At 41.2% G+C, this 27,030-nt stretch overlaps 1 protein-coding gene across 27 annotated transcripts in view; it reads right to left on the minus strand.

Annotated features, from left to right (window-relative positions):
- Positions 1 to 27,030, minus strand: part of USP34 (ubiquitin specific peptidase 34) — a 280,867-nt gene that overhangs the window by 23,171 nt on the left and 230,666 nt on the right. For 26 of the 27 annotated variants that reach the window (XM_042857217.2, XM_065589647.1, XM_042857220.2 and 23 more), the window contains 15 exons: positions 25,320 to 25,488; positions 25,156 to 25,230; positions 24,257 to 24,408; positions 23,816 to 23,864; positions 23,616 to 23,720; positions 23,442 to 23,486; positions 21,711 to 21,815; positions 20,757 to 20,904; positions 18,869 to 19,503; positions 9,766 to 9,923; positions 8,000 to 8,078; positions 5,793 to 5,919; positions 5,305 to 5,412; positions 4,041 to 4,145; positions 3,792 to 3,916 (listed from right to left, as the gene is read on the minus strand). In XM_042857217.2, coding sequence (XP_042713151.2) covers positions 3,792 to 3,916; positions 4,041 to 4,145; positions 5,305 to 5,412; positions 5,793 to 5,919; positions 8,000 to 8,078; positions 9,766 to 9,923; positions 18,869 to 19,503; positions 20,757 to 20,904; positions 21,711 to 21,815; positions 23,442 to 23,486; positions 23,616 to 23,720; positions 23,816 to 23,864; positions 24,257 to 24,408; positions 25,156 to 25,230; positions 25,320 to 25,488 — 2,185 coding nt within the window. Of the gene's footprint in view, positions 1 to 3,791; positions 3,917 to 4,040; positions 4,146 to 5,304; positions 5,413 to 5,787; positions 5,920 to 7,999; positions 8,079 to 9,765; positions 9,924 to 18,868; positions 19,504 to 20,756; positions 20,905 to 21,710; positions 21,816 to 23,441; positions 23,487 to 23,615; positions 23,721 to 23,815; positions 23,865 to 24,256; positions 24,409 to 25,155; positions 25,231 to 25,319; positions 25,489 to 27,030 lie in introns of all 27 variants that reach the window. The other variant, XR_010599944.1, reaches the window with a different exon arrangement.

Consider the following 27,030-nt stretch of genomic DNA (forward strand, 5'->3'; position numbering starts at 1 on the left):
GCCATACATTTCGTGAAGACCCGTGGGGCCGAAGATAGTCCGAAGGGAAGGACTGCAAATTGGTAGTGCACCCTGTTTACCACGAATCGGAGGAAGCGTCTGTGAGGCGGGAAAATAGCAATGTGAAAGTATGCGTCTTTCATGTCGAGGGCGGCAAACCAGTCTCCAGGATCGAGGGAAGGGATAATGGCCCCCAGAGAGACCATGCGGAACTTCAACTTTACTACGAATTTGTTGAGTCCGCGCAAGTCCAAGATGGGTCGCAGACCTCCTTTGGACTTGGGAATGAGGAAATAACGGGAATAGAATCCCCTGCCCCTTAATTCCACTGGAACCTCCTCTATGGCCCCCATAGCGAGGAGCGTAGAAACTTCCTGTATAAGAAGTTGCTCGTGAGAAGGGTCCCTGAAGAGGGACGGGGAAGGGGGGGAGGAGGGGGGGATAGAAGAAAACTGGATAGCGTATCCCCTCTCCACCGTGCGGAGGACCCAACGGTCCGAAGTTATAAGGGACCAAGCACGGTGGAAGTGGGAGAGGCGATCCCGAAAGGAGGGGGCTGGATCCTGGGGGATGACTGGGGCGCCGTCCTCGACCGCACCTTCAAAAGTTCTGCCTGGGGCCTGAAGGTGGTCGAGGTGGCCCCTGGTTCTGGCCGGGTTGAGGGCCGGTCCACCTTCTTCTACCACCTCGCCCTCGCCTCCGGGCCGAGTCCTGTCTCTGACGAGGCGGGGGGGGGTAGAAGCGCTGAGGCTGCGGCCTAAATGGCCTGCGCTGGGGGCCCACAACATGCATCCCCAGGGAGCGCATGATTGTTCTCGAGTCCTTGAGGCTCTGCAGGCGAGAGTCCGTCTTATCCGAGAACAATCCATGACCCTCAAAAGGCAGATCTTGTAGGGTTTGCTGCAGCTCCGGAGGCAAACCCGAAACCTGAAGCCAGGAGATCCTGCGCATAGCGATGCCCGAAGCCAGGGTCCTCGCCGCTGAGTCTGCAATGTCCAAGGAGGCCTGCAAGGAGGTCCGAGCCACCTTCTTGCCCTCCTCTACCATGGCTCCAAACTCTTCCCTGGACTCTTGGGGAATCAACTCCTTAAACTTCCCCATAGAGTTCCAGGAGTTGAAATTGTAGCGGCTCAGTAGCGCCTGTTGGTTCGCCGCTCTAAGTTGCAGCCCTCCGGCTGAGTAAACCTTACGGCCAAACAGGTCGAGCCGCTTAGCCTCTTTTGATTTAGGCGCTGCAGCCTGCTGGCCGTGGCGCTCTCGTGCATTCACTGATTCCACCACCAGTGAGCACGGTTGGGGGTGGGTATACAAGTACCCATAGTCCTTAGAGGGGACAAAGTATTTTCTTTCCACCCCTCTCGCTGTGGGTGGAATAGAGGCAGGAGTTTGCCATATCGTATCCGCATTCGATTGGATCGTGCGGATCAGAGGTAACGCCACCCTCGATGGGGCATCTGCTCCAAGGATGTTCACGATCGGGTCGTGCACCTCCACTATCTCCTCCGCCTGCAGGTCCATATTACGGGCCATCCTACGCAGGAGATCCTGGTGAGCCCGAAGATCTATCGGAGGGGGACCCGTACATGAAGTGCCCGCCACTGCCTCGTCCGGAGAGGAGGAAGAGGATGCCTCCGGTGGTACCGGATCCAAGGGGGGGTCCTGATCCCCTTGCTCTTGGGCCGGGGCATCACCTGCACTTGGGTCCCTGGTGTCGGGTGGCGTGGACACCGAAGCCTCCATGCCTCCTGGCGGAGGCCGAGAGATGGTGGATTCTGGGGCCCTTCTAACCGAGTGACCCGAGCGAGAGGTCGATGGTATTGGAGCCCCTTGCTCTTGGTGGTATGCCCACGGGGTCCAAAACGACCAGTGAGATGGTCCATGAGAGTGGTCCTCTGCCATCTCTTGCCAGTGGCCGAAATTTTGTTCATCGGCGTGCCCTTGAGGGGGGTATGCCGATCTCGACAGGTCCTCCGAGGAGCGAGACACCGATCTAGACGGCCATGGCGGTGCCGAGAGAGATGAAACCATCCCGGTGGGCTGCGGTGCCGCACGGTGCCGGTCCGGAGATGATCTATCTCTACGCGGTGCCGGCGATCGGTGCCGGGACCGCGACCGGTGCCGATGACCTCGTCGGTGCCGGGAGTCGGATCTGGACCTCGACGAGGACCTGGAGTATGCCCGGTGCCGGGAGCGACCCCTCGACGTCGAGCGCCGACCGTAGCGGTGCCGAGAACTACGTCTCGACGTTGATCGGTGCCGACGATCATGTCGGTGCCGAGACGAAGAGCGGCGCCGCGAAGAAGATCTTGGCCGCGAGTACGACCGGTGCCGAGACGATATTCGGTGCCGGGACTGCGAGCGGCGTGGGGACCTGCTTCGGGACCTGGACCGGTGCCGAGGTTCCAGCCCTTGTGATGGCGGGCGCATCAAGGCAGGTTTCCCCCTCGACTGGACCGGGCGAGTCAACGGTGCAGTCGGTGCCGGTGGTTGAGGCGGTGCCGGCTCCGTGAGAGCTATTAAGTCTCTCGCCGCCGCGAAGGTCTCTGGAGTCGACGGGAGGCACTGTATCACCGCCGGCCTGGGGGGAGACGCTATTTGCACCGGACTCAACGGCCTCGGCGCCGGAGTCGACGGTGCCGGAGGCACCTGTTTTCGTTGCTCCACCGGTGGACGCGGCTCTACCCCCGACACTGGGGGAGCTGGCGTCTTCGGCACTGATGTCCCCGTCTTATGGGCTTTTTTACGCCCTGGGGATAAGGACCGGCGCCGAGGCACTTGCTGTGTCTGCGGTGCCGACGAGGTCCGGTGCCGGGGAGGCTTGTCTGACGCCACTCGCGTGGTCGTCGCAGCCGGTGCCGCCGGGGCACTGCGCACCGAGGTGCTAGGTGCCGGGGCCTTGCTCGTGGAAGGAGCGTCCGGGCTAAGAGCCGCCTCCATCAGAAGTTGCCTGAGCCGAAAGTCCCGCTCCTTCTTGGTTCTCGGACGAAAGGCCTTACAGATTTTACACTTATCTGTCTGGTGTGACTCTCCCAGGCACTTCAGACAGGATTCGTGCGGGTCGCTCGTGGGCATAGGTTTAGCGCAGGAGGCGCACAGCTTGAAGCCGGGAGCGTTGGGCATGAGCCCGGCCCCGCGGCCGGGGGAGAAAGGGGGGAGACGACCCCCTTAATCCCCTGGACTATTTAGAACAACTTTAAAACTACTTAACTAACTTACAACAAACTCTAAGACTATAACTATAACTATAACTATGATACAACAAGATAAGCTAGGGAAAGTGGAGAACAGCTAAGCAGCGCTCCACAGTTCCAACGACCGTCAGGGGCGGTAAGAAGGAACTGAGGGGGCGCCGGGTCGGCTGGGGTATATATTCAGCGCCATGAAGGCGCCACTCTAGGGGGCTCCACAGCCGACCCGCCGGTGTTGCTAGGGTAAAAATCTTCCGACGATCGTGCACGCGGCGCGCACACACCTAATGGAATGGATATGAGCAAGCACTCGAAGAAGAATTATTAATTATAAAATGTGGGCTCATACACTATATAAATATTTGTAATGGAAATTCATAATATTACATCATTTTGGGCACAGGCACCACCACATAATTCAAACCCACTGAGGAAAATTTTAAATTTCATGAGTACAGTTTTTAAAATTTGCTTACACAGTAAGTTAGTGGGTAAACACATTGTACAAGGCATCATTTTGAAAGCACTTAAAATTATGCTTTCTTTACAAACTACAAATATGTAATGCCATTGACAGGAAAACAGGTTTCCCTATGTCCATACCTTGCTGGCTTCCATCATCGTAGGCAAGAGGCACATATTGAGTTCAGGACGAGGAGGACGGATATTACTTTTCCCTCCTATTAATTTCAGATTTTCACGACAGGGGAAATAAGGTCCAAGAGACACTGTAGTGTAAATTAGGACAAAATGATGAAGAATTTAAAAGAGCAACACTAGCACCCCTCAATGCACACAAAGAGCAATTGTATTGAAATTCAACTGTAAAATACAACAATTAGAAATACATACTTGGGATATTACTGTGGTGGTATGTACAATGGTTGTGCTGCAGAAATGGAACCAAAGTGTGCAGGAAATCATGAGGGCTTAAAAGCACAAGCTCCTTGAGGACATCTACAAATGAGAAGTTGGTTTTGCTATTACACAAAGTTATTTCTTAAGTGTAAACATGACTTATGGCTCATGCATCTGAAAACCTGATCTATTTGGTATTACTTCTGCTAGTGCACATTGTGAAGGCAGGCTCTATAGTGAACAAAATTTAACGTGAAAACACCTGAAATAATCAAGGTTCCTTCACCTCTACCACTAGAAGAAAACCTAATCAGTGTTATATCAACTTTCCCTTAACAACCAATAAGAGGGGTGTCAAATTGTAGGAAGTAGAAGCTCAAGAAAATTACCCTCTTTGCTTCTTCTTTACCATATCAGGTATGATGCCTGGAAAATGGCAACCAGCAGCAGCCAGGACGACAATGACAAGGGCACTCAAAGTAACAGGAAAAGGCATACAAATTATATTAAAAATAGGGTTAATTTGGACAGTGGGTTAGGCCTTCACAAACAAGAAAAAAATGCAGATTCTACTCCTTAAAAAAATCAGATAAAGCCTTTCAGAAGAAGTTTGCTAATGCAAGAAGACAAGAATTTCTTGGTATGACGTCCATTCCTACAAGTTAAACACCCCACCAGGAATCAAGAAGCAAGAAACATCATAGCCTGGTACTTTTAAAAGCTATTTAACACGTCTTTTTACTTTTATTGTTGCCTTTTTTTAGTAAATGGGGCATAGAAATGGACACAGGGAGTTCTTACTCAGGGTAACGAGGTTTCTGTGCTTCACAACAAATGAGTTTTCCCACTAACTTTAAATATTAATTTAGTTACCCTGTGGATGCTAAATTAAAGATCTGGAACTTGATTCTGATCTTACTAACACTGTAGAAAATCTATTGATTTCAACAGAGTTATTCCTGATTCACACTAGTATAAGCGAGAAGAGAATAGAATCAGGCACCAGGCTTTTAAACAAGCTAAATGAATAATATAAAATGATGCCTAACAAATCCTAAATATTCATTTTATTCTTGATATACAAGGATTAGTAAGATTCTTGGGAAAATAAACAATAATTCTATTAATGTCAAGAAATTAACAAATCCAATGTGCAGAACATTCATAAATAATCGTAATATAGATCTGTTTCTGTTAATTTTAATTGAGTTATATGGAAAGAATCTTTCCAGACTGCAGTAGCATTAATACAACTTACCAATGCAAGCATTTCTAAGTTCTGAAGGACTGTAAGAATTTAGCAGAGTTAAGAGTTTATGGGCAAATTCAATTCGCTCCTGCCACTGGATTAGCGCTTGCTTCACATCTGCAAATACAAAAACATGCTAAGTTATCTGTCATTCCAAATTCTTGACAACTTTTAATTCTTGAAGTAAGAAAGAAAATGGTCACATGGAGCAATTAAAACAATCATTGTATCAATTTTATAAACGTGATCTTAATCAAATTAGTAACCTAAGACTTGTCACTGGTCTACTGCTGTCAAAACTATACTATTTATTTTTAGATACATTTTAACACTTTAATAATTAAATTAATTTAATCACTGTTACTGTCTAGAAAAAGATGATTCCCAAAGGTTACATAGCAACGAGACAAACAATGAAAGAATTTCTGTCCATGAAAATTAATTAGTTCAAACAAACTAAAGCCTTTAATCTCTATTAAAAAAAATCATTACCAAACCTTTTCTCTGAAGATATGGACGTGTTGATTTAAGGACCGAGAGGAATATTGACAAAAGTTCCACCAGGTCTCCAGTCACGTGACAAGCTGTGGCCTCATGATACATCATGTGCAATGTGTTAAAGGACTACAAAAAAGAAAGTAAAATGAAAGTAAAAGTTTATACTAACAAATTAAAATTTATTATTATTTCTAATTTAATCCTACAGATACTATTTTTACATTTATTTTACTACCACAAAAAGATGTATCAAAATGTTTTGTGATAGAAGCTGCCAGATATAAAGTTACTCAAAGAAGAATTCATTATTCACAGTAGGTTGTCCAAATAATGAACAGTTAGTTAACTATGAACAAATGATTGTCAAAAAGGAAGTAATTTTAAGTAATGCTCTAATATCATTTCCTACCCTAGTACAGAGTTTTGGTATTATGGAGAGATGGTAGTCTGTCCATGATTTAGACTGTGATTTGCTTTTGGTTATAAAACTGATTTTTATCCCACTCTAAATTTCACCAATACTAGAGCAATCAGAAATTTCTCACTGTGTGCCCGTGGAAAATGAGTTTAAAAATGCTATTGAAAAACAGAGCAAACTCTGCATGCACACGCAAACAGTCTGATTCAGGAAACAGAAAAGCTTTGCAAACACATCCAACTTAGTTTATAAAATCTGTAAAACGAAGAGATTTGCTTCAAGGTTAATGCAATCTGTGCATGCATAGCCTGTGCAGTTTGTAAGTTGCATAAGCTAAACACTTCTGGCTCAAGGCAACTACTTAAATCTGCATAAGCAGCAGGTGGAGACTGAAGTCTAAAACCTAAAGAGCCAAGTAGAGCCCAAAACACTTAAGATTTTACAAATCTTTAATCCCAATTTGTCCAGAAACAAAGTTCTATTAAGGAGGCGTGGGAAAGGGACTTGGGTGCACATATTTAAGAAAACAATGGTTACAGAATAATCATATATAGTCTAGTTAAGTTTATGTGCATTGATTACAGACATACAATATAAAATTCTGTGTCAGCTGAATTATTACTACTGCTCTAACAAAAGCATCTTCTGGGGATTTTTGACTTAGAAATTGTAGTGGTATAGGCTACTCATATTGTTGGCAATACACAATATTGCAAGGATTTTGGCAAAGAAGGTATTTGAGAAGGTATTTGAGAAGATATTTACTCTGCTTGAATGCCAATTATGTTTCAAACATCCAACAGATTAGGAAATACTATATATATTAATCTCCCTCAAAATATAATGCAAAACCTTAATTATGATCTATATTTATACCAGGAGAAAAATTCAGGATACACTGTCAACCCTTTGCAGTGAGGAAATCTATTCTGCTGACGTGGAACGTTCTTAATGCTGTTTATTTAACATATAAAAACACCTTTAGCAGACAAGTGACAGCATATGGTCTATAATATAGTACAGTAGTTACAAGTTGAAGAGCAGCTCAGACAAGACATTGCTTATACCACACTGTGGCCTTATCCAGCTTCCAGAGCCTTTAATGGAGTTCTATTGGGTCCAGTGTTAGCCTTTCTGCATGAAGCACCCTTCAACTAGAAGGTGAACCTAGCTGTTAAGTAACAAAACTAGTTATGCTTTATTTCTAGAAATATCTTTGTAATGTCCTGTGCCAAACACCCCCCCCCCCCCAAAAAAAAACAAGTGTGATATAGGAACAGTTAAGAGTTTGGTTCATAAATTTGTTAGCTCAAATTTCTTACATCTAAACATTTCTAAGAGACAAAAGGCAACCAGCAAAAATTTCAGAGCAAATACAGTTTAGTAGGTTTACTTTTATATCAGTTTTAAAAATTTACATGGGTTTTATTATAGCATTACAGAGTTTTGATTTTGTGATTTCTTTTCTTTAAAAAAAGAAAAGATTTGTTTAGGTTTTTATATAGCTTTTGTTATTAACATTGTCATCACTGGGAAATTCAAACTTCTGAGATCAACTAGCTAAGGATGAACACTTGAAGACGTCTGGTTTTATAAGCATTTTAGGATTGAATCACCTCTCCCCACTTTTTTAGGTAGTTTTAAAATGGCTGATACTGGATTAAAAAAAATACTTAAAGCAAGCATATTTATCAATGAGGAAGTGATGAGACCCCCCCATCCTCTCAGATGATGAGTCAATGGGAAAGGAAGATGCTCATTTGAACTAAGTGACAATGAAATATTTACCTCAGTCATCAGGATTAAGCCTCTATTAAACACAACAAGAAGTCTGTCTTCATCAGATTCTAATAATATTCTGAAGGCACTAGAAAAGAAGGAAAGACTTAAACAAACACTGAAAAAAACCATGCCTAAAATACCAGCTTTTCATAATTCTCACAAGGCCTTAAAATTATTAAATTCAGCACTAGTGAAATTGTATTTGGAGGTCTGAACACAGATCAGGAGAAAATGAAATGAATACAATTATCACCTTCAGTCTTTTCATTTTATTACTTTAGAAGTGTTCCTTGTAGTGCCAAACATACTTCTAAAACTAACTGCTTTGATGGAGGTAGTACCAACTTCCGTCTTTTTAAAACAAGAATATCTCTTCAAAAAGTATTTTATGGACACTCTCTCCAAAGATGTTTTAACAAGTAATGAATGGCTTCAAAGTATTAAAAAACTAAAGAAAACAATCCATTCAAAGATGAAGGTTTAAGCTTTTCAAAAAATGCATGGTAAAGTGCAATTAAGCATGTATTTGAGAATGCAAATGAGTAGAAATATTTCTGAAAGAGCAATTTAAGCATACAAGTAAAAATAAAGGATTTTGCCTGGCCAGTTGAGCATTTAACTGAGCACTCAAATTAAGGGTGCAACTATACATTAAAAACAGTACTGAGTTTTAAAAGAATTCAGGGAATAGTTCTTGTTCTCACCACATATGGAACACCCCCTCTTCTACTCATTAACACACATGTTCCTTCCTATGTAAGCTTATGCATACAGCTTCTAAGTGCTACCATTTCTTTCACTCAAACAATGGTTTCCAGGGTATTTTCCACGGAAAATAAAGCATGACACCAGAATATTTACGAAAAATAATAATTACACACTAATATTTCTACTAAGTTTGAGCATCCAATTATGCGGCGTATCTGCTTCCGTGCTAAGATAGATGACTACGTATATGCCCTCAGGGGAGTAAAGGAGATTTTCTCTTCTCACAAGAACATTCCAGCCCATCCGTTGCTGGGTTTACACTCCCAGTGACGTGACCTAAGTGACATAGCCATTTTATGGTCATATCCATAAATAAAATGGGGGAAAAAAAATCACTAGTTTCACATATTCAACAGAGAACTAAAATTTCAAAAAGATGCGCCTAAGAACTTTAAATTCTTTGTAGAGGTGATGTATAAAATAATCTCAGATAAATCAGAAACCCTGCACCAAAGCCACCATTCTACCTTACTCGTGCCTCACAATTTTGCAAGGGAGGGTAAACTGTCACATTGTACATGCTCACCAAGCTATGCAAAATAGGGTGGGTTAAGATACAGAATAAAGTTTCAGCTTTACTACTGAATTTCTAGGCTTTATGTCAAAGAAAATATTTTAATAACAACACTTTGTTATGGCTTTCTAACATTTTGTTTTGAATAACAATAATGTATGTTTATTTTTTAAATTACTGATAATTATATGTATTTAGTTCCTTGCATGGTGGGATCTTATAAATTAAATTATTATTTTCATGCACAATAGGTTTTTATATATAAAGAGACAATTTCTGTATTTCAGAGACAAACTACAACTTTACTGTATGTGACAGTAAAGACAGTATCAAGATTTATAAAGACAGTATCATAGATTTTTCAAAAAGTGTATATAATAAAGTAAGCTATACTGAAGAATAATTTATGATATTTCAAATTCTAAAAAGTGCATTTTTTTTTAAATGAAAAGAATTAAGCTGCCTCACTAACATTTCAGTACGGTAATACCTTATTAAAGTAGTCCAACAAGACCGTCCATCTAAGCAGCGCAGATAACAGCTTATGGTTGTTTTCTTAAATTGCTTTATGTCTTCTATCTCTTCTTCTCTCATATCTGGCCTCTGAGCTACAAACAGCTGCATGAGGTTAAACAGCTCTTCTACTGCCTAAAATGAACAAAATAAATATTAGGTTAAGGTAATCTTTCTTAATTAATAAATTATGGCTTATATTCTCCTCTTCATGACTGTGCATTATTTCTATTAAGCAATACATTGAAGTGACATATATGTGAGAATCTAGAAGACATTTTTATATATTTTAGAGAAGGGGAAAAATCAGAAAAAGACACAGCATTGATATTCTTTAAATATTACCTTATTAAAAAAATAAGAGTACTTAAACATAAATACAGCTTCAAAAGTTGTATATATTCCTACAATTTTCTATCTAGAGTGCTGTCTCTGTTTACCCCTTATTGTTTTCTTTGTGAAGTGAAAGAGATATCAGTTAATGATATTCACCATATTACATATTTTCAGAATAAACTGAATTGGCATAAGGTGTTTTAAAAAGAATATTCTCATATTGCAAGGACATTGAGATGTCCCTTTATATCAGCAGATATCTTGGGATATCTTGATGCTTACCATCAATGCAGATTACTGCTACAATTGCACAAATACAGAACATTGAGAAATCCTTATCCATGTGACCACAAAGTTCTTGGGCTTTTCTAGAGCAACAGAAGGTCAATTTCTGTAGCAAAGTAAGTAAATTATCTGGCAGTTATGATATATAGCTATTTTTAACTCTGCACTGCCAGAATCCACTTTCAAGATGCAGAAAACTATTTGGGCTAAATCCTACAAGTCCCCTATGCCTGGAAGGCCCTAAACACAGCAGAACCACCATGGTTCCTTGGGGGCAGGTTGCAGAGAGGCTTCAGAGGATAAATCCCTGAATGCAGCAGGACCCTCTTCAAGCCATCCAGAGAAAGGGCTTGATCAATGAGTCTCAAATTATGTAGCTACACTGGACAAAACCTCCAGCAGTACAGTACATGGGAAGTAGGAGTGTTCTCTGTACTTGTTGGGGATGGCTCCTCTCTACCGCTACAGAGGTCCTCCGTGTAAGATACATTTGTTCAATTTTCACATAGGAATCCCTGATTTGTCTCAATATTTTCAATGGATTTGTTCATACTCAGTTACACATGAGACCCTATGATTTATGATGTGTGTCGTGATTTGCCATTGCAAATACTGAAAGGAAAGGACGGACTAAATACTGGGAGGAAGCATTTGCTCTGGCTTTGATGGAATTTAATATGTTATTTGCACCAGCACACAGTTACCTTTTCAATAATATCTGAAGTGGTAAGTGTGTTTGTGAGACAAGTATGATAAACAGAACTCCAAGATGTAAGGAGAGGTTATTCATCTTATGCAGTAACTGGAGTTCTCCTAGATGTATGTCCCTTCAGGTACACACAAGTCCGATGTGCCTCTCATTAGAGATTTTTGGTAGCAGTGCCCATTCGGCCTGTGTACATGCTCCAGACATCCTCATGCCCCGTACTAAGGATATAGAGAGCTGCTCAAGTGAACCACCTTCAGTTCCTTTTCTACTGTGAAGTCCTGAGAGATAAAACTCCAAAGCAGAGGGGAAGGAGGGAGGGTAGTGGAGAACCCAGAATGATACACACCTCAAAGAACTGTAGTTACTGCACAAGGTCAGTAACCTCTCCTTCTTCGAGTAGTGTCCCTCCTATAAGTACTCCACTTCAGGTAACTCCCAATCAGTACCTTCAGAAGGGAGAGGGGGCTTCGGATTAGTAGTAAAACTGAGACAGAACTGCATTGTCAACCACAGTATCTGATCTGGAAGCTTGAACCAATGTTTGGAGAATATATGTACGGAGGTCCAGGTTGTAGCTTTGCAAATGTCAGCAACTGAAATATTTTTCAGTAATGCTATTGAGGTAGGGATCTTGTATAATGGCCAAGTACCATAAGAAGTTGGACTTTGGCAGCCTTATAACTATAACCAAACCATAACCAAGCCTCATCCACCTTGAGTCTCTCTGAGTGGAGATTGTCGATCCTTTTGATCTGTCCACAAATTAAACAAAGAGTCTGGAAGATTTTCTAAATGGTTTGGTTCTGTCCACATAGAAGGCTAGTGCCATTCTGACATCCAAGGTATGTAGACTAGCTTCTTCCAGAGTCTACTGTGGCTTCAGGAAAATAACTGGAAGATGAATAACCTTGTTAAAATGGAATTCAGATGATACTTTGGGTAGAGACTTTAGGTGTAGCTGTAATGAAACTTTTCCCTTGAAAACTACTGTAAAGGGAGAATCTGCCATGAAAGCCCCTATTTCTCTGACTGCGAGCAAATGTAACGGCCATAAGAAGGCTGTCTTCATGGACAAGTGAAGCAGAGAACAGGTAACCAGTGGTCCAAAGGGAGGTTTCCTAAAGCAATTAAGGACCAGATTGAAATCCCACAGATGTGGGCTGTGTAACCTGTGGTAAAGATTCGTCAACCCTTATTGTTATGGGATGGGCAAACACTGGAAATCCCTCTACAGACAAATAAAAGGTTCCAATAGTCACCAAGTTGACCATTATGGAACTCATGGAAAGCCATGACTTTTTTTAATTCCAAAAGTTACTTGAGAGCTGAAGAGAGGGAAGAATGAGTAGGTGAAGACTGCCTGCAGATACACCAGTGGTGGAATCTCAAACTTTTGAAGCTAACTGAATAAGAGCGAAATGGAGGAGGTAAGGGTACCAGATTTCTCTCGGCGAGGTCAGTACCACTAAAATGACTCAGGCTTTGTCTTGTTTAATCTTGTTCAACACTCTGAGGTTAAATGATAAAAGAGGATATGCATACAGAAGGTCCTTCCATTCATGGAGCCAAGAAGGCATTCCCTAGAGAATGAACCCTCCTCTCGAACAGAATTTCTTGCATTTCCTGTTGATGGTACCAGAGAGGTCCACTTCTGGAAACCCTTGTATGCCTGGAAGATAGGAGGCCAAGATAAGAATGTGGTTGGCTATACACCAATGCCACAGTTTTACTGCTTTGGCACAAAGAGAGGGAGATCACTATAGCCTTTTATTTTTATTTGAAGTTAATTTAGTGATGTTGTATTACATCACTGTGGATTTTACAGTCTCTAGTTCAAGAGAGTTACCTCTGCCCATTGTTTTAAATCTAGAGTTCATAGGAACACATGATGGCCAAGGAAAGTAGCATATACAGTCACAAGAGCAAGGTCTAATATCTTTTATCAGTTTTATTAAAGTTAGCAGCACAGTTATGAATATCACGGCATATATAAATCCTAAATATATCCATACACAAATTATACCTACGGTCATACTCACATCCTCCTAGATAGTTTAGGGTCTGATGAGTCTCTCATGGATTGATCATCAGTAGAGGGATGGTTTCTGCTAGAGTTTCCCATAGGGAGCTCAATTTTCCCAATCTGGGCACCCTCTTTTTATAATGTAATTTTGCCTATACCTACATTCTGTGCATGTACACGAAAATGTCAACCCTCTTTTTCTTTATTGATCTGGTGTCCCCAAGAAACTTGAGGTACCCCGTTTCCTATAGGTTGTGTATAGTTCTTTTTATTCTCATTAGCATTGACGCACAACCTGTACTCTGTGGTTAGGGCACATGTTAGAAAGAAATGTGCCTTTAGAGCATTTTTGTGTTCTAAACTTAATCTTCCGGCTAATTTTTTACAATGTTACCCCAAGGTACATCTTTTCCTGTAATCTTATGGCATCGGGTTATTCTTCGGTCACTTATGTATGTCAGCATTTTTAAACTCTAAAGCCTAAAAAAGCTAAGCTAAAATCTGACAGGCCTCAGCCTATAGGTCATGAGTTTCAGCCATCCTTACTTAGATACCTCATCCATAATTATCCCTTCTAACTACTGGTCTATCTTATACGTCTATAATTCTACAATTTAAACTCTATTTAGCATACTATGATTATGACATGACATGTTAGTTAACCATAATATCACAGAATAAAAGAACAATCATATCACAGAATAAATGAACCTCATCCTGACCTGAAATCTAAATGATGTAGAACACAGGCTATGTTGTGTGTCATGACTTTGATAGATTTGCCCTTGTATAATGGAAGGCAATGGATGCATTCCTCACTGCTCTGAGTTCCAGTAGGTTAACATGTAGAAGACACTACTGGACAGACCATTTGCTGTGAACAGTATGTGTCCCTAGGTGTACTCCTGCTTCCAGGATGCATGCATCTGATGTTATAGTGGTGGTTGGGTGAAGGACTCTTGCACAAACTTTATAGGGGTCTTCCACCACAGTGAGTACAATACTTGGTGACGGACAATCATTAGCTTGTCTAGACTGTGTTTGTTTGGAACATAGACCATTCTGAGCCATCCCTGGAAGCAGCGAATGGTGCATTGCTAAGCTGCCACATAGCCTAGCAATTGAAGACAACTTCTTGCTAATCTCTGGGGGCTTATTGGGACCTTGGTAAAGAGGTTAGTTAGAGTCATAAACCTGTCCATGGGAAGGTAAGCTCTGGCTGTCACTGCATCCAGAGACATCCTTATGAAGTCTATCTGCTGTACTGGGATCAAAGTCGACTTTTCAATGTTGAGTTGAAGTTGTATCACTGCAGAACTGGAACACTGTACTGCAGAGAGCTTTGTTGTGCAACCAGCCCTTCAGCAGACAATTGTTGAGGCAGGGGAAGACAATTATTCCAAGTGAATGTAGGCGAGTAGCTACTACTGTACTGCCATGATCTTTAAGAAAACTTTCAGGGCAAAGGAGAGGCTAAAGGGAAGCACTTTGTACTAGAAATGGTCCTGGCTGACTGTAAAATGAAGGTATCTCTTGGAAGACCAGTGAAATGAGATGCAAAGATATGCATCCTTAAGGTTGAGGGCTGCAAACTAATCCCTAGAATCTAACACTGGAATTATAGCTGCAAGAGTCACCATCCTGAATTTCTGTGATCTCACAAAGGTGCTTAGGAGTCCGAGATCTAATATGGTCTCCATCCCGGATTCTTTTTGGGGACCAGAAAATACTTGGAATAGAATCCCTTCCTCCTGTGCTGGATTGGGACCACTTATATGGCCCCCATGCTTGGAAGGGAAATGTCTCAGTAAATGATTGTGAGATGTGCTCCTGAAAAGGAGCAGGGAAGGGAGGTGGGTAGGGGAATGTAGATCAAACAAAAGGAGTAATCCGATGTTATGGCTTTCAAAACACATCTGTTGGATGTAATCTGCTCCCCACGCAATTCAGAAATATGAGAGATGGTCTCCAAAGGAAGAGATGTTGTAGGAATGGTGCAGCTGCATAGTCCTCAGGTGGGGATATTCTAGACTCTTGACCAAACCATCAAAATTGATGCTTGCAAAAAGTGAACGTCTGGGTGATGGAATCAGTTCCTTAGGTGGCTCAGAAGGCCAATGGTATGTAAAGAACTGAGCCAGATGATCTCTCGGTGCCATTTTTGTTCTGCTACATTTTCTTTTGTTTGCAGATGCATATATGGAGAGGAACCTAAGAGTGGCCCTGGAATCTTTCAAGGTATGGAGAGATTCTTTGGTGGACTCAAAGAGGAGTGCAAGTCCGGCAAAAGGAAGGTCTTCAACAGTATTTTGGACTTCCCTAGGAAACCCAGACAGCTGTAGCCAAGATGCTCTAGAAATCATGACTGTAGTGGAGATGGAATATGCCACAGCATCAGCTGTGTCTATGGAAGCCTGCAATAGGTTCTTTCTAGGAGCTGACTTTGGCTATGATGGCCTCGAACTGGCCACTATGTTCTGCAGGGAGATATTCAACAAAATTATTGCATTTTTCATGGCATGGTTATATTTTGCCATCTGGGTTTGGTAATTTGCAATCTGAAATTGCAGGGTCATTGAAGAATAGCTCTTAAGACCAAATAGGTCAAGTTGCTTTTGGTTTTTATCATAGGGCATATACTTTGTGTGATTTGTCTGCCATGCTAGCTGACAGCCGCCACAACTAAAGAATTTGCTGCAGGGTGGGAAAACAAAAATTCCGATTTTTCCATTGGGATGTAATTCATTTAAGAGCCTGTTTGTACACATGTGGTGTGGCGGCATGAGTTTGCCAGATGATCTTTGCAGGATCCAGTAAGATTTCATTCACTGGTAGAGTCAGGCGACTGACAGCTGTTGTATGCAAAATGTTCAGCAGTTTGTTGTGACTCCTGGACCTCCTCTAACAGAATCTGTAATGAGTCAGCAATGCATTTAACAGGTTTCTGAAACTGTTTAAAATGGTCAGCAAGAGAAGGAAGGGGGATTATCTCCTCATCTTGGGACGATGATGAAATATTAAGTCTTCAGTGTCACTTCCTTGTCCACTCTAGCCTCTTGCTCCTTGAAAGACTTCTTCTGAGGTTGGGGCTGTTGAGGAAGGACTGATGGAGCAAGACAATGTCTCTCTCAATGATCTCCTGGAGAGGATTTAGGTCTTGAGAACTGCTAGTGATAGGCAGCTCATGGATCCCAGTATGGCCAATGAGGTGGACCATAAGGCAAAGAGGGGGCACCTGATGTTGGCCATGCCAGTGAGAAGGGACACAAAATTGTTTTTCCCTTGGAATTTCCCTCTCAGTGAAGGCGGTCGGGAAAATGTCCCTTTGATGATGGACAGGAGATCCCTGTACTGAAATCTGGGAGTCAAAGGAATCACTCTCAACATAGTCCCAGGGCAGGGCAAACAGTGAAGGTGAAGATGGCTGTTTGTCCTGTGCAGTAGGTACTAGAGAACTAGAAGGTCCTGGGTAAAGATAAGGGACCAGGTGACCCAGATGATCTTGGTATTGATAGTTATCAGTACCCATTAACAGTAGAGACTTTGTATGAAAACAACTCCCTGGAGTATCTAAATTCCTGTAGCACTGGATGTATGGAAGAAAAGGTAATATGAGGCTCCATCATGGCCAGAGTTGGTACCAAGAGCTGACTGCTTCAGCAGTCCCATTTTAGAAAATGGTGTTGATGATGACTATTTCAGCAGTACATGTTAAATAGATGATGACAGTACTGAGGATGTTGATGATTCTTTGGTGTCAGTAACAGAACCAATACCCCAGAAGTTGTAGGTAGTGCTGATCTCCAAGAGGCAGAGTGCTTGGAGTTTCTGCTAAAGCTAAAGCTTAGACAGTACCCGAGTCGGTTTTGGTAACAATGTATGTCTGGCACTGTGTTTTTTCAAAGCACTGAAAGTCTTCAAAGAGCTCCTGGTACTGGAGCAGCCTGGAGCCTCAACAGTATTCCCTCAGGGACCTGAGGTCTCCCAAGTAGTCAGTCTCTGAGGTGAACAGCTTCCCTTCGATGAAGAGTCTCTGTTAGGAGATCTAGCTCTTCTAGTTCGGAGCCTCATCAGTACTCTGCATACTCTTCTCCTGTGAAGATCTCGGTGACTGGGATATAGAGGTTGATGGAGCACTAAGTGTACTCAGAGGCTGATGTACAGGGGGTTTTCTGAGCCTGGATCCGAAGCCAGTTGCAGGGTTTGCTCCACCATAATCTTCCCATTTTTCGTGATCTACTTTTAAAAGAAATGCAGATCTTTCAAGTGCAAAGTATGTGGTGTCTCAGTCATTAACTAGGGTGAGTTTCTGGCAGGAGAGGCAGCATTTGAATCCCAGGGATTTTGGCATACCTTGCCAACAACAACCCCCAAGACTGCCCGTCAGGTGGGAGGAGAAGGAGTATTAACAAAAAAGGAACCCCTTAAATCCAAAGAGGTATAAAACTAAGTCAACTAAACTAATGTCAAATTAACACTAAAAATGTAAGGTTAAGCTATAAACTAAACTTGAAGCAAGCACACTAGATGCTCCATCTCAGCTTGTAGGGCTGTTGAGAAGGAACTAAGTGAAGTTCTCCTGCACAGTTCTATATAGCCTCAGTATGGGGTACAAGGATGTCTAGAGTGCATATGTAGGCCAAATAGGCACTGCTATCAAAAATCTCCAAAGATGCATGGGGTGCACTTGCACTTGAAATGGAGCACCATCAGGGATACTATTGAAGAATCACCTGTGGTTACCCTCATCTTTAGTATGCTTTTAGGAAATCTACTGATCCCACAGTGCTCCATCTCATAGTGGGAATGGAAATTTCTTAGATAGCATCACTGTAACAGAGATAAGGGCAGCTGAATTTTATTCCATCTTAGGAAATAAAATGTGGTCATTTGGGCACCTGCTTGTTAACACAGCCCTCAGCTGGCCAGGGCTTGAGAACTCCTGAATAAGATGGACCAGGATAAACTGTTCATTTCAACCAGAAACCTTCCATATGACTGGTCACACAGTTTCATCCCCATTTACAGTACAGCTCTACTCTGAAAAGTAACTGTGTGCCAGATAAACTGGTGCCAAATAAACTAAGTTGCTCATAAACAACTTTTTAAATAATTATGTACATTAACCTACAAGAAGACATTGTAATTATTTTACAGGGGGAAAAAAGTTGCGGACAACATTCTTTCTTAAGGCAAGATATTATAATGGTCAATGTAGCAACAATTTCTAAGAGGTACATAGACTTTACAATAACAGAACAAGTAACTACCCATTGTTTGCACAGGACACAATGGGCCAAATTCTGGCACTGCTCCAGCAGCTCAAAGCAGGTGAAAAACTAGTTTAAGAGATTTCCGTGGTATAGTTAGCTTTACACTATACCACTTCCTGGCCTCACCAAAAAAGTTGCTCTTAACTGTTCCTCATGACCAGATCAGTGTACAGAAGCTCCAGGATCAATGGGAAGCACAAAGGTTCCTTAGAGACACCTTTTCATTCCCAAGCTGCTTTGCTGCAGAAGAACTGGTGCTCAGGGGCTCGCCCTATAAGCTTTATGGTTATTCATAACAGGAACTCAAGACTCAATAATATTTTTGCTTTTAGGTATGTAAAGTTGAGCTTTTGTCTAGTTCAAAGTATTTTTTATAAAAATATATAGTCAAGCAATAACTGAGGAGGCATTTAGAACAAATGTCAAAATATCTATTCAGAATGAATGTACTTACTCCTGGGTATTGACTGGCATGTGGTGTGAGATTCTTAAAGGCCCACTGGATATTCTGATGAGAAGCCAGCTGTCTTGTGAATGCAGGTGACTGTTCGCAGCATAACCGCAGAATGCCATAATAGGCAGGCAGCATCCCACGGTTAAAGAGCACCACATCCTGATCATCATGGTCTGCTAGGATGTAATTGAAGGCAATGTTCTTTGTCACCACAGGATTCTGTACAATAAGGCGTACATTCTCTGGGCAGTCAACACATACGTTATACCAAAAAGAGAGCAAAGCCTGTTTATTGTGGTTGGTGGCTATAGCTGGCTCAGAAAGTTTAGGCTGGAAAAGGTTCCACAAGTCCATGAAATAAGTGGAAAACATAAGTTTCTCAGTTTTTGAGATTAAACAGTAAGTCATGAAACTAAAGTAGGGCACCAGTTTAGTAGTGCCATGAACAGCAGCATCAACATACAGTTTTGCTCTTGAAAGCAGGCCAAGAAGTACATTGTAGACTTGATGAAGAACTACTGTAGTATCTGGACTGAGAGGCAGGTCACGTGTAGGGATATGCAAGGATCGAGTTGATCGGAACATCTGACGGAATGAATTGCTTGGAATAAGTGACACCAAAAGGTAGGCTGCAGCTTCAAAATAAAACAAAAAACAAATCTGTCAAATCTTTGAACAGGACATACAGATTAATATTTATATGAGTATTCCATTTATAGCACTTTTCACTAGTGGATCAAAAAGCACTTTACAAAGTTGGGGAGTAAAAGGGATAGCAAATCCCACTCCTACCTAGAATGCAACTATTTGGTGAAAATTCTAAGGGTAAACTCCTGGACTACCCCTTCCCCTGAAGCTTCTCCCATGTGATATTTGGACCATATTAATTTAACGATGTCAGACACAGAAAACGTAAATGTATCATCATTCAGGTTAATAAATCAAATTATGTTTTTCATCAAGTAAAGATAACATTTATTGATGAGATACAATAGGTATCAACCAAGTGAAAGTTAGTTTTACTAAAGATAATTATCTCAAGGTGAGTAATCTGTGTATAACAAATAGGCACAATAGCAAGAAAATTCCATTTTCACTTGTAGCAAGAAAACATTATATATAATAACTAGGGCCCTACTAAATTCATGGTCCATTTTGGTCAATTTCATGATCATAGGATTTTAAAAATAATAAATTTCATGATTTCAGCTATTTAAATCTGAAATGTCACAGTGTTGTAATTGTAGGGCTCCTGACCCAAAAAGGAGTTTTGAGGGGGTTGCAAGGTTATTATAGGGGGGTTGTGGTACTGCTACCCTTACTTCTGCACTGCTGCGGGCAGCAGCACTGCCTTCCAAGCTGAGCAGCTGGAGAGCGGCGGCTCTTGGCCAGGAGCCCAGTTTGGAAGGCAGAGCCTCCACCAGCAGCAGCGCAGAAGTAAAGATGCCATGGTATAGTATTGCCACCCTTATGTCTGTGCTGCTGCCTGCAGAACTGGGCCCTCAGTCAGCAGCTACCTCTGTCCGGCCACCCAGCTCTGAAGGCAGCAGCGCAGAAATAATGGTGGCATGGTTTGGCCAACAGCCATCGCTCTCCAGCTACCCAGCTCTGAAGTCAGTGCAGAAGTAAGGGTGGTGCAATACCATGACCCTCCTAAAATAACCTTGTGCTCCTCTTCCCCCCCCCCCCCCCGACTCCCTTTTGAGGCAGGAATCCCAATTTGAGAAACAGTGGTCTCCCCTGTGAAATCTATGTAGTATAGGGTAAAAGCACACAAAACACCAGATTTCACAGCCCATGAAATGTTTTTCATGCCGTGAATTTGGTAGGGCCCCAATAATAACTTAAAACCTGAAGAGCCAATTTCTTTAACTTATATAAAACTTACAAGTTCTCACTCTAGGATAATTATGTGCCAAAAGAAAACGTTCAACCCAGTTCTCCATATTTTGCAGCACCCAACTGTGGGCTAGTTTATTTCGAGGTGTCTGCACTGCCAGCCAATCCAAGCACTGAGATGGATTGTATTCAATCACCTAGAAGAAAAGAGGAAAACAGCAGCAAATAAAATACAGTATATTTTATAGTATTTATTGTATCAAAACCAACTAAGAATTAGTAAGATAATGGGTCACTGAAATCACAGTCAATGGGTTTTGTGTTCCTAAATCACTTATGCATTTTTGAAAATCCCATCCACTATTATTAGATCCAGCAAATAAACTCTATTTACATCTTACAGTATTGTTTAAAAATGTTTACAAATTTAGGGGGATACTTTCAAGGCTGCTACTTAACCAACCTTGAGAGTAATCCCATTTATAAAAATATTTTCTTTTTGTACTTTTTGCCAAGATGACGCATATCACCTCTCATCCTTCAACGATTTCAAAGTGGGACATCTGCCAGTGTGACAGCTGCCATGATGACCAATACCAGGGATTGAACTGAGTACGTCTAGAGCTGAAGGCACAGTTTATGTTGAAGAGAAAGGCTCTCAATGCCTGCACCCTCTTCCCCTTCAACACCTTAAAATATACTTCTCCCACAAGACCTATTATCTTGAAGTGACTGGGTGACAGAGAGTCTCCTTATTTGTTTATAAAATGCCTAACACACTATGGGCATTATAAAAACAGACAAATTATTTCAGTGTTATGGGCTATCAGCTTATCACTGTTTCTTTGAATGAGAAGTGATTACTAAAATATAACTTCAAACTGACACGGTGGAAAAGGAAGGATAACAATGAACACGCCCTTTAAAACACTGTCAGTATTTTAGCAGAAAAAAGTGATCAAGGACAAAAAGAATCCAATATGATTTGTTCTACATACTGTACCTCCCATATCCTCTGCAGGATGTAAGAAGCAAAGGGTGGCATTCCTGGAGGACCGCCAGCAAACTCCATTAGCATAGTCAGCAATTTGAAAAAAGGATTGGCTGCCTGTAATGCAAAAAGATACATATATACATTTTGATCACTTTTAGTCAAGTGATACACTTCTGTAAATATATACTTCTGTAAATATTTCTTATGTTAAACCAAATACTTGCATAAAAAAAACTTTGAAAACAGACCAGATATCAGAACAATTTTAATAATCTTTGACCTTTGTCTAGCTGTAACCTGTGAAACATTCATACATATATAGTAGGACTAAGGCTTATATCCTTTCTATGCTGCAGTAAATAAAATGCAACAAGTAATGATCATACTAGGGCAAGGGTAATCAATAGGTAGACCGCAGGCCAAATCCAGACCACCAAATGCTTTTGAACAGACCCTGAAATCTTTTTATTTACTTATTATCATTATTGTTGTTATATTTTAATTATTTTCTCTGGCGTTTGGACCTTGACTATACACCTTGGCCAAGAAATTTGGACTTTGACAAAAAATAATTGACTACCCCTGCACTAGGGATCTCAGTACTGTAGCAGTATTCGCCAGGAGTGGATACCGTGATCTCACACACTTGACAGCTTGGACATTCCTCTCAGTAGAGGGCAGTGGTACACTTGCACAGTGTTGGAGGACAGACAAATATAGCACATTATTATATAGATGGTATCACTCTCACTGTAAAATTATCATCTTAATTTATTTGCATGAAGGGTAACATTTTCAAATGTGTCTGTCTCAGGAACCCGAAACCTTGAAAATTTTACCCAAAACCAATCAATCATTTGGTCATTCAGGGTTCAAACTGATTACTAGCTTTGGGTTACCTTTGAAACTACCCAACCATTTGTAACCTATCATATTGGCTCTAATTTTACATATTTTTTTAAAGTTTGCTAAGACTAAACTAAATACTGGGTTTTTTTTTTGTTTTTTTTTTTTTTTTACAATTTACTCTTCATCAATGACAAAATGCTACTGGGGTGAAGGGAAAAAAAGCATTAAAATGTAGTGGATGTCAGCCCATGTGTAGGGAAGTGGATTTGTCACCATCTGATATTGCCTCTTCGAACACACAAAGCAAAGTTGTCATGACATTGGTTTAAGCATGTGCTTCTTTTCCAAGCATGATCAGGTCTCCTTCCTTTGCCATGCCCCTATTTTTCTCTTTACTTTTTTCTGACAGTAGCAAATGAAGATGGCCTTATCTGGGCATACGCTTCCCATTTTGCACATCTTTACCATGTGGAATGCACACAGAGCTCTCAATATGCTTGTTTTTTAGAGCAGAGATTTAATCCACCTAACATTTGTGTGCATCTAACTGCAGAATTTAGCCCAAAGACTTGCACAATCACAGGATAATCTGTTCTCTCCACTTATCTTAGTCCACAGACATTTCTATTTATCAGATAATTTCTCTTAACTCTTTATGTGAAGAATCTAAAAAAGTGCTATTTGGTTTTGAGCAAAGTGATTATCTGGAATTAGGTAATCTATTTAGAAAAACTGGTATAAAATGCAGTAAGATTTTATTTCCTCTCATGTAAGTTTTAATGGATCATTTTCCATGCAGAATTCTTTGGCTGTCAAAAGATTAATTTAGTAATTTAAAACAGAAAAAGATTAAGACAAATCATTTAGTAGATAGGCAGTTTCTTTACATACCTCAGGAGTCAACTTTGCTATAGATGTGAAAAGCATGGACACAATCTTAAAAACAAAACACAAACAAAACTCACTTTTAGATTCACATTTGTTCAGTTGTAACACTAAATCACCCCAGTACACTGTACAGTTAAACCCTCTCAACAAATAGCAACAGCAGTGGCTGGTACTTACGTGTTCGGCAAGTCGATTATTGTACCGACACAGGCTGAAAATGAGATTGCAGGTTTGCCTGATGTTGATGCCATCACGGATATGTTGAAACAAGAAAGGAAAACCCTGTAACAAGTACCAAGGTATTATTAATATCTAACAACTTTTAATGAATTTTTTTTCAAGATAGTTGATTATATTTTCACATTTAGAAGTATTACCTTCCCTCCTGTTAATGCTGCCATGTCGTTTTGTGACAAAGTCAAGTGCCTAAAACACAACAAAATATTTATCACTTTAGCATAGAAACCATTAAACTGGATTTATGTACTAGCAACCAGGGAACTGAGTATGTCAGCCCAAGATCCTCTCTACTATAAGTTTTAATGTTACACCTAAGAGAAAATAGATGAATTAAATTAAAACTGCTACTATAATTTTAGCATGGTAAATAATTAAAAATTAGGCCTATAAAATGATTGTTCAATGGTCTTACTAGGAACTTCAGTCATTTGGTCAGCAAAGAACTCAATATTATACTTTAAAATGCCTAAAGACACTGTGCCAGAGTACGATCTCAAGTTACACTATTGTAAAACCAGAGTAATTCCAGATTTATACAGTACAATCAAAATCAGAATCTGTCCCTTGGAAGTTCTTGCCTTTCTGAGCGAGACTGTTCAACCAGAAGAGCAATGAGGGCAATCATCTTTTCAAGTGCAGCAGGCCTGTATTTTTCTTCTGCTAATGAAAGAATGTCTTCCTCCTCCTCCTCCTCCTCTCCTTCCTCTTCAGATAGCACTTCAACTTGCGGCTGGATAAACGGGGAGGGAGAAGATCCATAAACTCAATAATGACATTATATACCAGAGTTTTAAAGAGACTGCTAAATGTTTTATTTTTTTTCTCAGTTTTGAGCATTCCAAACACCCTAATTTGCTTGCACAAATCAAATCAAACAGACATCTAATGATCTGCTTTGCATGTTCAAATATTTGCATGTAAAAAATACAGAACACAAATTCAAAAGCTGGGTTAAGATCATCCTATTTATCCCTTTATGATAATTTAATTAATTGCTAAGAAATTGCAAGCAAGTTTAAAGTGTACATGAAGTGAGTTGGTAGTCTCAGTTCACATCTTAGCTGATAGCAGTCTACATAATACAAACTGTTGTCACAAAGGGCAATATTACTGCCAGTCTCAGCAGAAAAGCCAAGGACTAAATGGGTATGGAAACTGACCTATCCTCTCAGGCCTAAAAGAGGTCACTCTAAACCAGATTTGAGGCACACTTATAGGAAATTATGAGGAACCTGAATGTCTGCTGCTAATTCTGTACTAAACAAAAAACGTCAGTATACAGCATAATCAATCCAGCATTTTTCAGAAACACTGCATTCATTTGAGATGACCATATTACATTTATTTTTCTTTTAAAGTGAAACAATTTACTGAACAGTTTTGATATTATTTATCAGCTGGTAAATTAAAAAACAAAGCAACGAGGATTACTTAGATTTTCATATTTTAATTATTTTTCCAGAAAAAAGTTACTTACGTTTTCAGGTCCTTTAGTTCCCATGTAGAAATGGACCATTGTTGATATGGCTTGCAATGAAAGCAAGAACTGACTCTGAAAATGTAAATATTGAGTTATCTGAGTAATACACATACATTTATATACACAAACACAATTTCTAAAACTACAAAAGCTATATTCACCTCTTCTTCTCCCATTTTGGCAAATTCATAAAGAAATGCAAAGTATTCTGTGAGATGTTTACTGTGAGGTTTAACACCATGCTCCATAATTGACAAGAGCGTCTTCACGAAGCGAGTTACACATGAGCGGCTACCAATATCTTCCACAGGACCATCCATGTCATCCGAACTGAAAACATAGTTCAATTTAGTATGTTAAACTAGCATTAGACAAAATAATCTTGAACCAGTCCAAATAGAAGTTAAACAAATCTATGTTTATATAGTCCATTCTTTCTGTAAAGACTCAAGGCTCTAACACAATATCAGCTATGGTAAGTATACCATGGATGACAATTATACATAACAATATAATCACTCAAACTATAAATGGCACCTACCACCGAAATGCTTGTCAGTGTTATGAGGGTGAAAATAAATTTATTAAAGCATAGTTTTAGTCAGAAGAGGAATTCTGTAAAAAAGCATAATGGGATTTCATATCTCTGACATCCATGTCAAATTTTCTCAGTTATCAAGTCAGACAGTGATTATTGTACAGGAATGTTATAGTGTTGTTTGCAAATGTGACCTGTGTCCAGCAGATACATTTGTTTTAGACAAGCAACAGAGATACGGGTATCAGCAAAAAATAGGCGTTAATCATGTTTAGAAAATTTCTTCTAATGCTTTTTAAACACATTCTAAACTCAAAAATGTTTGGTCTTAGAAACTTAAAATGAACCGAATCCTCTCCCTTCCATCCTCAGCAGCTGTGCTCTTCGTGAATACTGTCTAGCCACAAGCAGCCTGATTTACTAACTCAGTTATCTGCTTATGGCACCTTCTCCTTCTTCTCACGGCCCACCCAAAGGGACAGGAAATACACCTCTACCCAGATATAACGCGACCTGTTATAAAACGAATGCGGATATTACGCAGTAAAGCAGTGCTCCGAGGGGGCAGGGCTGCGCACTCCGGCGGATCAAAGCAAGTTCAATATAACGCGGTTTCACCTATAACACGGTAAGATTTTTTGGCTCCCGAGGACAGCCCGTTATATCAGGGTAGAGGTGTATATACATTGCCTGTGCATTTTCCTTAGGTATGTTTTTAGCTTCAGTACTTGTGCGTTAATATCCTGGCTTAGTCTGCTTCAGGTAGAAAGCCAGAGCCTGTCTCACATCCAGCGTGTGGAGGCGGCGCTCCTCACTGGATGCATGGGGTTTGGGGCAGAGGACTGGCAGAAAAATGTCCTGACCACCTTCGGGAGGAACGAGAGGTGTGAGGAGTTCCCTACACTTGGAAAAGTCTGTGCACCACTACTGGGTGAAGAGACCACTCGTGCTGAGGAGAAGTCCTGCTCAATTGACCCGCCCGCACGTTCCGGGCACCCGGCAGATGGAAGGCCTGTAGGAAGATGTTGTGGGCTATACAGAAGTCCCACAACCTGAGGGCTTCGCGGCAGAGGATCAGGCCCCGCCTTGCCTGTTGATGTAGAACATGGAGGCCGTGTTGTCCATGAGGACCCTGACCACCAGCCTTCCAGGTGCTAGCAGAAGGCTGTGCACACCAGTCATACTGCCCTGAGCTCCTTGAAGTTTATGTGGAGGGTCAGATCCTGAGCCGACCACAGACCCCGGGTCTGAACGTTCCCCACATGGGCCCCCCATCCCAGGTCTGACGCGTCAGATACCAGCTCCAGCGACAGGGCCCTGCCCCTTGGAGCATG

Source organism: Chrysemys picta, chromosome 3 (assembly GCF_011386835.1).
Source record: "Chrysemys picta bellii isolate R12L10 chromosome 3, ASM1138683v2, whole genome shotgun sequence".
NCBI lineage: Eukaryota > Metazoa > Chordata > Testudines > Emydidae > Chrysemys > Chrysemys picta.